We start from the raw sequence: 12,443 nt of genomic DNA, 5'->3' as shown, positions 1-12,443 counted from the left end.
TGATGGGGACCAAAGACCTCCATAGAAGGCTACCTGCTACAGTAAGCAAGGAAAAGGGCCAGTGAGGGGACGGGGCAGGCGACAGACCTGGGTTCAAGTCCAGCTTGGTAAGGTCATCACAGCTCCATGGACCCAGCTTCCTCATCTACAAACAGCATGGAGAAGCTAGAAGGACTCTCAGAGGTCATCAGGTCTCCTGGTCTTTATATGAGGAAGCTGAGAATTGCCACCCAGTTTGTGGCAGAGCGAAAAGGAGAACCTGAGTCTCCTGCCCCACCCCACCCTGGCTTTATCGAGGCCTCCTACTTAGAATCAATGAGACACACACACACACACACACACACACACACACACACACACACAAATGAGCATCTTGTCACGTGGGAGAATGACCCAGGGCCGCTGTTCTCCCGCCCCACGGTATAGCAAAGCCCTACAGCCTAAGAAAGAGCCACACCAAGGCCACTGACCACCCTCTCTTAGGACAGAGTACAGAAGAGTTGCTCTCATCAGCACCACCGAAGCTGACACAAGCTGTGGGCCTGGGCAATGTGTTCACGCAGCTGCTTTGGGACTGGGAGCAAGTTACTGCAGGAGCCCACAGAGCCTCCCTCATCTCTCTGGACAGGCGCAGGGTGAGGCTGGGCTGGGGCTTGGGGATAGATGTTTTTTTCCAGCCTCTGATCCCACCACCTCCCACAGGTCAGGACGAGGCATCAGCAAGAACAGCTGGACAGCCAGAGGGTGTGTGGGGCCTGGGGGTCACCAGGGACGGCTCTCAAAGAGCAGCTGCCTCCTTCCCTCCCGGCCACACGATGCACAGGGGGCCCTCGGGATCTCACAGGCAAGCAGCCCAGGGAGAAGCAGCAGGCTTCCTGGTCCCAGGAAGCTGGTTGGCCGGGGAAGTGGACAGATACCTGACACCTCAGCCCCACAGCCTGCCCCTCCAGGTCCTCTGTAAACCTGGAGCAGAAGTGATCTCCAAAGTGGCCTCACCAGCACCAAAACCCTAGGGGTCCCCTTATTTGCAGGATCCGCCAGCAATGTTGATGTGTGAACCTCTAGTTCATGCGTTTTACTGTTGTGTATATTCCACAGTAAGGATATATCATGTATCATTTATCCATTCCCCTCTCAACGGACCATTAGCTGTTTGCGGATGTTTGTTATTATAAATTATGTTGCTACTGAAAATAAATCTTATGAATCTATGTGTTCTGGGGAGGGAGAGCTTCACTGTGGCTGGGTATTCAGGGAGAACTTTCCAGAGTGCAGACAGCACCCTCCCCTCTCCTGTTTCCTACTCTTTCCATATCACCACCTTCTCAGGAGCACCATGGTGGGCAGCCCAGAAACCCAGACAGACAAGACCATGAAAACCCCCGGATGGAGCTGGCTCCCTACCTGCTGTGGGGGGGCTCGTCCTCGGGAGAAGGAACAGCTGCTGTCCAGCTGCTCGCTGCAGTCCGCCGTCCACTGCAGGGGAGAAAGGGACGGTCAGCGACGGCAGGACACACAGGCTCGTCCTCACTCTGCCCTGGTCCCCCTGGAATGGTCCCACCCTTCTGCAGTACAGCTGGTATGAAATCCTGCTCAGTCACTTTCAAAGACAAATCTTTCTCTACCGGCAGGTCCAAGTTGGCATCTCCAAATTCCACATGGAGGTGACCCTTTGGTATATGCGTATGGCAGGCAAACTCATCTCCCTTCATCTAAAGTCATGAACATTCTGCTACATTCCAAGGCCAACCAGACACCACATAGGGTAATTATGAGATCTGAGAAAACAGCATCATGTTTGACCACCTGACTATGCCTCAGCCACACTAGACCCCCTACAGGGTCAAGGCCAGAGCTGGAGGCCAGGCATGCACATGTGGATCATCCCGTACACCCAGCAACAAACAACGGTGGACCTGTGAACAGACAGGAGAGCGTCGCACTGGGGCAGAGCCCCACACTGGCCATCAGAAGCCCAGCTCAAGCCCAGTCCCACCACTGATCTCATGAGAGCTCAGGGCCCCCAAAGTACAGTCTGACAACCACCTGCGTGACAGTCCCCAAAGCCAGCCACGCAGGGGGTCCCTGGGCCCCACCCTCCACCCACTGAATCACTCTCTGAGGGCAGAGTCTGTATTCTCCATTTTGACAAGCTCCCCAAGTGATACATCAGAAGTTTAAGAGCCACTAAAATCCACGTGCTCTCTCAGGCTTCATTTCGTCCTCTATAAAATGGGGACAGTAAGGCTGTGCAACTCTGCAAGGGCGAAATGAAGGACCTTGGTAAACCATAAAAAAATCTATACAGAAAGTAGTAGTAACAGTACGGCTCTTCCACTGCAATGTGCTATCTAGATGTACAGTAGGGCCTTTATCATCGTATTAAACGTTAGCTAGGCTCTCTGGCTAATGTTGAACATTGACCTTGACCTACACCCTGTATGATTCCTAAAAAGCAGAGGAGCCCAACCTCCCTCTGTTTGACACACTTGGTCAGAAATGTCAGTGAGTGTGGATGGCTTGAGGCCATCACAGTCCCAGATTTGTAACACCTTGGCTAGACATACCCTCCAGGCTGTGTGTCAAGGGCATGACCTCTGTATAGGAAAGGCATTTTATTACAATACCAATGATCTAGGCTGGTACAAGTATACCCTTAAGCAGCACTAGCCAACAAATAGGAGCCACAGACATAATTTTAAATGATCCAGTAGCCAGATTTAAAGAAGGAAAAAAGAAAAGGTAAAATTAAATTTAATAATTTATTACATTTATCTCAATATATTTATCTCTATAGGTAATTAATATACAAATGATCAATGAGCTATTTTACATACTTCTCTCCAGACTAGATTTTTGAAATCCGCTTAGAGCACATGTTAATTTCAAGCGCTCAAGCGCCACATGTGGCTGGTGGCTGCCATATTGGACAGCGCAGCTCAGCATCAAGGAACTGGCAAAGGCAAGGTACCAGTCCCACAAGAGTCAGCCCTCAGATACACTTCTTGCCCACCTCTGCTCTGCATCGCAGAGGGGCTGAACCCTGCAGACTCGGTTGGGCCAATGGGAGACAGGAAGAAGGGAGAAGCCACGGCGTTTCTCCCCCATCTTCTTATGCCTCGGGCAGCATTTCCACCGGTGGTGGAGGCAGAGGTGGAAGTGGAGCATGGGACAGAGAGCAGAGGGCAGATGCGTGTGTAGGAAAGCAAGTAAGACAGTAAAGTCTGCAGAAATCCACCTGAGACCCAGCCAGGACTAGATATAGACATGGCCACAGGCAAAGTTGTTGGAGGAGGAGCTGTGGCCCAGCTGTGCACAGCTTTCCTGACCCCCGGGGGAGGAATTAAGCAGCACTTCTCCCAGGAATCTGTACCCACTGGGTCTGCGGGCTTCTCACCTCCAACCCCCAGTCATATCCTCTCCCTGCTACTGCCTGAATCACCTCCACTGGGAAGAGTGTTTCTTCCCTGGCCCTAAAAGCCCCTGGGAGCCTTCCCTTCCCTGTTCAAAGCTCCTGCCCTGCTGCTGGGATCCTGCTGCCAAAGCTGTCTTCTTTCTTCTTTGGCTGCAGCCACCACCTCCTGCCTCCCCTTTGCCTTTTCTGAGCCACTGCCTGGAAAATTCTCTAAACAAGTCCTCTGGGCGTAAGATGGCCCCTCCTGAAAAGGTCATTGAACACAAAGAGGCGGGGAAAGTGGGAAATCTGTACACATGGGAACGATGAACATAGAATTCACGAGAGTAGCTTTGGGTCTCCACCATAACTGCTATAATTTATTTCTTAATTTAAAAAGCTGAAACAAAGATGCACAGGGTTAAAGATTAATAAACATGGGAGTACAGATGTTTATTCTGTAATCAAACTAGATGCTTATTTTATTATTTTCTACTTTTATCGGAACATTTAAAATATTTCACACTAAAAAGAATTAAAGTCTGTTATCAGTCATTTGCATCCCAGGATGGACAGTATCTTGGGAGCAGACTTTGTGGAGGACAGGGGAAGCCACTGAAGGTTGAGGGAAGAGGAGTGAAATGGGAAAAGCCTGGGGAGCAGGGTGCTGAAGGTGCTAAAGTTGAACCGCCCCCCACCCCTTTCAGTGGTGTCTGAAGTCCCCTGGGGTTTGCCCTTCCAGACATCAAAGTGTATCACGCAGAGCAAAATCAGCACACTGAGTCAGCACAGGACGACGAGACAAAGATCAACCGATAAAACTGTATCCACAGACAGAGAGGATGTGCAAATGGGAATTTAATATATGATAAGGATAGTGTTTCAAATCAGGGGAAAGGAGAGGTCATCAATAAACACATGGACTGAGACAATCCACGAGCCAGTGAGGAAAAAATTACCCTAGTGTCTGTCTCCCACTACCACGGACAACACATTCCAAGTTGATTAAAATCTAAGATACAAGTTTTAAACTCCATGAAAGTCTAAAACTTTTGTGTGACCAAAGAAATCACAAACGCAGTTAAAGGCAAGTGAGAGGCTACTTGCAACACATATAACAAAGGATTCATTGCCTGAAAATATACAGATTTCATTTAAACCTAGGCATTGTTCTAAGCCTGTTACATACATTAACATTTTTTCCTTGTAGATCCCTAGGGCCATTTATTACTCACTTTGCAAATACAGAATTTGAGGCATAGCATGGTTAAGTAACTGACCCAGGGCTCCACAGTCAAAAAGTGGCAGAATGAGTAAAGGGAATAAATAGATATTAATTCAAAGAGCCAATAAAAATGTTGGATGCTAAATGTAATGTATGATCTTGGATTAGATGCTGATCTAGATTTTTTTTTTTATTGTGGTAAGATACACATAACATAATTTACCATTTTAACCATTTTTAAGTGTACAATTCAGCAGCATTAAGTACATTCACCACCATCCATTTCCAGCATTTTCTCATCTTCCCAAACTGAAACTGTCCCCATCAAACAATAACTCACCATCCCTCTGGCTCCTGGTAACCACCATCCTACTTTCATTCTCTATGAATCTGACTATTCTCCATGCCTCACTGAGGTGGGATCATATAGTATTTGTCCTTTTCTGTCTGGTTTATTTTCGTAGCATAAAATCCTCAAGGTTCACCCATGTTGTAGCATGTGACAGGATTTCCTTTTTTTTTAAGCCTCAATCATATTCCATTGTACGTATGGACCACATTTTCCTCATCCAGTCACCCACTGATGGACATTCAGGTCATTTCCACCTTTTGGCTAACCTGAATAATGCTGCTGAGAACATGTTGTACAGGTATCTGGTCAAGTTCTTACTCTCAATTCTTTTGGGTATATACCCAGAAGCAGAATTGCTGGATCATATGGTAACTCTACATTTAATTTTTTTCAATTTTTTTTTTTTGGCTAGAAAGGCTATCATTGGGAAAACTGGTGAAATATAATATCTATAAATTATAGTGTTGTACAATGTTTATTTCCTGTGCTGTGATTATGTAAAACAATGTCCTTGTTCTTTGGAAACACACACTGAAGTATTTAGGGATAAAGGAGCAATCTCTTTCTATATATAGAATCTATTGATTGGCTGATCTATTTATCTATGGAGAGAAAGGACACAATGCAAATGTGGTAAAATATAAGCAGTTGGAGAATCTGGGAAAGGATATGCAGGAATTCTTTGTCTTATTATTGTAATTATTCGGTACATCTGCAATCATTTCAAAGTGAAAAAGTATTTAAAAAATCATCTTAACTAATACAACATTGTAAATCAACTATACTTCAATTTAAAAAAAAGAAAATCATAAAGAAGAGAACATTGGGGAAAAAAAAAAGTCACCCTATCTAAGGTTTCTTAATCAAGGGAGTGCCAGGACCACCAGGGGCAATTTGAAGGTCCCGTGGGAACCGCTGCTCTCACCCAGTGCGCTCTTTTCCCAGTGAGGCACCTGAGAGGGGATGGCGCTTCCTCCCAGCCTCACAGAGCCAGGCATGGGACGCCCTAGAGACCGGAGCTTCTCAAAGTCAGGAGCATGTTCGACTGCTTCCTCTGTCCTGGCAGAGCACTAACCGACCAGGAGAGGAGAAGGGGGGAGATGGGGGCGGAGACTGGCTGGTGGCTCCCTCTCTCCCTCTGCAGTGAAACTCCAGGAAAACCTTGTGAGTAAGGGGGAGGGAACTGCCCAAGGCTGAGATCTGAGAGAGGGAGAAAGGCTTTTTGCTCCTATCCTTAAAAAAATACAAAACTTTCCCTTTGAGGAGGCAGCGTGGCACAGTGACTAGGAGCCTGAGTTCTTGAAGCAACGAATCTGAGTTCATATTCCTGCTCTGTCACCTTGGGCAAGTCACTTCATCCCTAAGACTCAGTTTTCCCCACCTGTAATAATAACAGAAACTGCCAATAGCAGAGAGGCTGTGTATGGCACCTGGTTCAAACCGCAGACTGACCACATACTCACTGTATGACCTTAGGCAGCTTATTCAACAGCTCTGTGCCTCAGTTTCCTCCCATGTAAGCTGGGAAAAAAGCAGCATCTTCTTCACAGAATTGTTATGTAAAGTAAATGAGTTAACATGGACACATCTCAGTCTCCTCTAGTAGTTCCTCCCCATGGCCCCAACTTCTTAGAGCTCAATCTTTGACCCTCTTCCCTAAGATCCCAAATCCTTGGGCTTAAAATTCCACCCATATGCTTTTTACAAATGTCATCCTCCTCCTCTGAACTCTTTGTACATCTAACTGCTTGATCAACATCTCCACTGAGATATCCAAGACTATCTTAAATCTTTCATGTTCAAAAACTGAATTCTTGAGCTCTGCTCTCCAAAGCAGCTCTCCCAGGGTCTTCCATATCTCACATTTGGAAAATGTGTCCTTCTACAGGCTCAGGCAATTGTCAAGGTCATCCATTACAAAATCATGTCATCTGTGCCTTAAAGTAGGAGAATCTGACGGCTGCTTACCCACCTCCATGGTGCCACACGGCTCCAAGCCACCATCTCCTCTCTCCTGGATCAACCAAGGATTTCCTGGTCTCCCTGCTCCCTTTCTTCCCCCTCTCCCCCCGCTGCTCGCCTTAGTCATTCTCCCCACAGCACCCAGAGTCCTATTTAAAGAGTCCTATTTAAAGAGTTATACCATGTCCCTCCTCTGCTCAAAACCCTCCAGCATCTCGCTGACGAGGCCATGACACTCCCTCTTCCTCACTTTGCTCCCAACCAGATTGGCCCAAAGCTGGTCCTCAAATGGGGCACATTCCCACACCAGAGCAGTGTCCTTAGCATGCCCTCTGGCTGGAAGGCTGCTTCCTAAGTGGCCTCGCTTTCACCTTCTTCAAATTTTTTGCTCAAGAAAACTAAGTAAGCCTTCCAGACAGCCCAGTGACCTGCCCCTTCCAGCCTCATTCACTTGTGTATCACCTTGCAATATTCTATTTGCTTCTTCGTCGGTCATCTGTCCTTCCCCATCCAAAAGTAAGGGCTGGGTGGACAGGGATTATGGTCCATTTTGTTCATGACTTTAATCCTGAGCCTGGAACAGAGCCTGAATTAATCACCATTAGCTTTAATTATATTTCACTATTTAGCCAACAGTAACTGGCAGTTTTAAACAATTATACTTTATGCCAAACCACCAAACAATGTCCAGGAGATCATGCTAAGTAAGCAAGCAAGCAAGCTAAAAGTTACTGGTATGAAAAATCAGTTGCATTTATTTACACTAACAATGAATTAGCAGGAAAAGAAGGTAAAGAAATAATCCCTTTTAAAATTGCATCCAAAACAATAAAATACTTAGGAATAAATCTGACCAAGATGATGAAGGATTTATAGATGGACAACTACAAAACATTGATTAAGGAAACTAAAGATGACCTAAAGAAATGGAAAGATATCCTATGCTCTTGGATTGGAAGAATCAGTATCATTAAAATGGCCATATTGTCCAAGGCAATCTACAGATTTAATGCAGTCCCTATCAAATTACCCAGGACATTTTTTAAAGAACTGAAACAAACAATCCTAAAATTTATATAGAATCACAAAAGACCCTGGATTGCCAAAGCAATACTGAAGAAAAGGAACAAACCTGGGGGAATAGCCCTCCCAGACTTCAGACAATACTACAGAGCTACAGGAATTAAAACAGCATGGTATTGGCATAAAAACAGATACATGGATCAGTGGAACAGAACAGAAAGCCCAGAAATAAATCCACAGACCTACGGCCAATTAATCTTCGACAAAGGAGGCAAGAATATGCAATGGAGAAAAGACAGTCTCTTCAGCAAGTGGTGGTGGGAAAACTGGACAGCAGCATGTAAACCAATGAAGTTAGAATACTTTCTCACTCCATACACAAAAATAAACTCAAAATGGCTTAAAGATTTAAATATAAGACAAGACACGATAAATATCCTAGAAGAAAACATAGACAAAACATTCTCTGACATAAATCTTAGCAATGTTCTCCCAGGGCAGTCTGCCCAGGCAATAGAAAGACATACAAACAGCCAATAGGCACATGAGAAAATGCTCAGTATCACTAATTATCAGAGAAATGCAAATCAAAATTACAGTGAGGTATCACCTCACACACCAGTCAGAATGGCCATCATTCAAAAGCTCACAAACGATAAATGCTGGAGAGGGTGTGGAGGAAAGGGAACCCTCCTACATTGCTGGTGGGAATGTAGTTTGGTGCAGCCATTATGGAAAACAGTATGGAGATTCCTCAAAAAACTAAAAACAGACCTATCATATAATCCAGCAGTCCCACTCCTGGGCATATATCTGGAGGGAACTCTAATTCTAAAAGATACATGCACCCCCAATGTTCATAGCAGCACTATATACAATAGCCAAGACGTGGAAGCAACCTAAATGTCCATCGACAGATGACTGGATAAAGAAGTTGTGGTATATTTATACAATGGAATACTACTCAGCCATAAAAAAGAATAAAAATAATGCCATCTGTAGCAACATGAATGGACCTACAGATCATCATTGTAAGTGAAGTAAGCCAGAAAGAGAAAGAAAAATACTATATGATATCACTCATATGTTGAATCTTAAAAAAAAAAAGAGGACATTATGAACTCATCTACAAAACAGAAACAGACTTGCAGACATAGTAAACAATCTTATGGTTACGGGGAAAGGGAAGGAGGGATAAATATGGGAGTTTGAGATTTATAAATGTTAGCTACTATATACAAGAATAGATTTTAAAAGAAGTTTTTTTCTGCATAGCACAGGGAATTATGTTCAATATCTTGTAATAACCTTTAATGAAAATATGAAAACGAATATATGTATGTACACGTATGACTAGGATATTGTGCTGTACACCAGAAACTGACACATTGTAACTGACTGTACTTCAATTAAAAATAAATAAATAAATAAAAATAAAGGTTACCTGTATGTTAGAAGTTCACCTCTTAAAAGGTATATAAGGTGAAAATCATACATAAAAATTACCCTAGTTTTTATCATAAAATTATGGTGGACTTCTTTCTCTGTTTTCTGATGGTCTCTGTTTTCCCAACTGTTGCTTCGAAAGTAAAATAAAAATTTAACCTACTTTAAAAAAAAGACTGGTAATCAGATTAAAAAGTGCTCGACCTCATTAAAAATCAAAGAAATGCAAATTAAAGTGACAAGAGACTGTTTGTCCCAATACACTGGTGATCCTGGTAATAATGCAACAGTCATTTTGGAGAGCAATTTGGCAATAGCTATTAAAACTGATTCTACTTCTCAGCATCCACTTAAAGAAACACTTTGAAAGGTGCAGGAAGAGGTATGTTCAGAAGTATTCACTGAACTATCCTGTATTTCCAGGGGGAAATTTGGAAGTAATCTGAATGCCCATCAGTAGGTGAATGGTTTAACTGTGGGACATTCATACTATGGGCTACTGTGCAGCCATTAAATGGAACATAGAGATGTACAAGCCTGGAGGAATCCCCAGGGCATACAGCTAGGTGAAAAAGGCGAGTTATTGAACAGCATATTCACCAGCCATGACATATGATTTTGAAATACTATATTTCTGTAGGTCATGTTATAGATGTGTGTGTGTGTTGGTAGAAGCATTAAAAAGGTGAGGAAGTTAACTCACCATTCCAACGGGAGGTAGGGTAACACAGCAGAATAAGGCAATAGCTAATTAGTATTTGAATTCTTATGTACCGTGGGAATATATACATATAGTACTTGTGTAATTAAAAATAAATAATTTTTTTAAATAAAGAGAAAAATAAAATGAGTCACCATGTTCAACCACCCCACACTTCCCCTTACACTCACTTCTTCTGTTAAGCTTTTCATGGGAGGTCCACCATTGAGCGCTTCCTCCTATGAGCGAAGATGGCAGGGAACAAGAATTCAAAGCGCAGCAGGAAATGAGGGAATGGAATAAAAGGGGGATGAGGAAACAGTGAACAGGGAAGGCAGAATGTAAGGGAAAACGTGAAGAGAAAGAGAAGGAAAAACATTGTAAGAAAGAGACATCACGTCAATCTGAATACTCTTAGCCCATCCTACACATCTGCATGGTGGCATCTCTCTTTGTAAGGTCTTTGCATGAGAGAAAAGCCAGGCCTTTCAAGTGCCTGACAGCATCAAAAAGTTATCAAAAAGATAACAGGAAGTTATCTTCACCCTCACTGGCTCTTCAATTGACCTACTCACAAAAATTTATTGGACTACAATGGCCCTACGTTCTATCCTTCTATCCTTCCAAGGGAGTGAGGCTCAAGGTAGCTGGTCATAGAAGCGCGGGGAAGGAGGACAGACACACCCACCAGGCTGTGGTCCTCAACCTTGGCTGACATCAGAGTCACATGGGGACTGAAGAGAGTGCCAATGCCCAGGCCCCTCCCCATTCCACTCAACTCTGGGGTGGGGTCTGTTCAAGCTCCAGAACAATTCCAGGGTGCAGCCAGAGCTGTGAACCCCACTTTAAAGCTTGCTGATGATCCACAAGACCATCCACTAACAGCAGAAGTGCCAAACTTCCTCACTCGTAACATCCCAATCTCTTTCACCAAAGGTTAAAGGTCAATGAGATTTAGAGTCCTAACTCTCACTCCATGGGGGAAAATATATTAACCTCTTAACAGCCTGTTAGTCACAGACAGTACCCAGCAGGGAACCAAAAGTAGGTGGGGAAGGGGTGGGCACTGGGGGTTTGGCCATTTCTCATCTCTGTGTCTCCGTCTCTTCTTCTGCAGAATAGGGCTATATTATGACCCTCCTCCCAAGGACAGAGTGAGGACAGCTTTCAGGATGTGCCTCTGGGGACTTGGAATTCATTGGAGAGCAGGTACTCTTGAAATGTGTGGGTAATTTTAAAATCAGCATCCCAAACATGTAAGGAAACTAAGAATATACATTCTCTTGGTTACTCATCTAGAAAAGAAAAAAAGGAAGCTTCTTTCTCTCTCATCCATCCATTCATCCATCCATCCACCAAGTTTTCTTTCTAGTTGTTGCTGGGAGAGGGGCAGGGGAGAACACAACTGCACAAGCATCATGAGGTATTTTCTTCCAGAGTGTCAACTGTCATCTCTCAGATCCTAAAAGATGACCTCACCCACTGAAAAGCAACATTCTTCTCCACTCCCTCAATTTTCTCAAGGTTTCCAAGATTCTTAACAATTTTCTCTCCCAGAAACATCAAAACACCACCGCAGACAGGCAGCCGGGGACATTCTCTGAGGTTTTTTTTTGTTTGGTTTGGTTTGTCTTTGGCTTCCATTTAAAATAGTCATCAGATTAAATAAAAGCAAGCAAAAGTGCTTTAGCAGAAAGAGTTCCCATAAAGCTGTGTCAATAGAGAGTGTATTTTTTTTTAAGTGTGTTATATGCACACATCTAACCGAAGCCTTGCTTAGAGTTGCTCACAGCTGCCCCCTCCTCAGAGTCTGGACCTCAGCTGTGTTTGGGGTGGGGGTGGGGTGGTTGGTGGGAGCAGGACTGAAAAGTCCCTTCTCAGCCAGCAGCACACAGGCAGGTCCCAGCATCCTGCAGGTGTCTGCATTCTTCCTGGGAACTTCAGGGAATGTGGAAAGTTTAAGGAATGCATCTAGATGGTACAAGTGTTTTTCACACTCTGCCCCTCCAGATGTGGACATCCAAGCGTGGTTAGGCCCAGTCCATTCCAGCAGCAGGAGCCGGGAGTGCAGGGCCCAGACTGAGGCCACTTCTCCATCTGCCTGACATCCTGAGAGCTCAGTTGTCACCACAGGGAGGTCAGAGGTGCTGGGAGGGCCCCTCCTTCCAAAATTCTCCCCATAGCTGCTCTGGGAACAGAAATTCTGCCACTCACAGAGCTTTCCTCTGGGGTGAAGCTTCATGGCTTTCTGGGACCCTCCTCTTGTAAGAGCCCACTTTACCTGCAGGAAACATCAAGGGATGCCCTGCTGGAGGTCACAGAGTCCACACAGTGGGGGAGG

General features: G+C 44.6%; 1 protein-coding gene across 7 annotated transcripts in view; it reads right to left on the bottom strand.

The window, feature by feature from the left end:
- The window catches only part of CTIF (cap binding complex dependent translation initiation factor), a 282,841-nt gene that overhangs the window by 200,112 nt on the left and 70,286 nt on the right, over window positions 1-12,443 (bottom strand). For 3 of the 7 annotated variants that reach the window (XM_031441944.2, XM_031441948.2, XM_064480325.1), the window contains exons 3-4: window positions 10,294-10,341; window positions 1,405-1,476 (exon numbers count right to left, since the gene is read on the bottom strand). The exons of 1 other annotated variant lie outside the window; for it this stretch is intronic. In XM_031441944.2, the coding sequence (XP_031297804.1) occupies window positions 1,405-1,476; window positions 10,294-10,341 (120 nt within the window). The remainder of the gene's footprint in view (window positions 1-1,404; window positions 1,477-10,293; window positions 10,342-12,443) is intronic. 3 more of the 7 variants (XM_031441949.2, XM_031441950.2, XM_031441951.2) reach the window with 2 other exon arrangements.

This window comes from Camelus dromedarius, chromosome 28 (assembly GCF_036321535.1).
Source record: "Camelus dromedarius isolate mCamDro1 chromosome 28, mCamDro1.pat, whole genome shotgun sequence".
Classification (NCBI taxonomy): Eukaryota; Metazoa; Chordata; class Mammalia; order Artiodactyla; family Camelidae; genus Camelus; species Camelus dromedarius.
The sequence above is the reverse complement of the archived record's forward strand: the minus strand, read 5'-3'. Positions and strand labels throughout refer to the sequence as shown.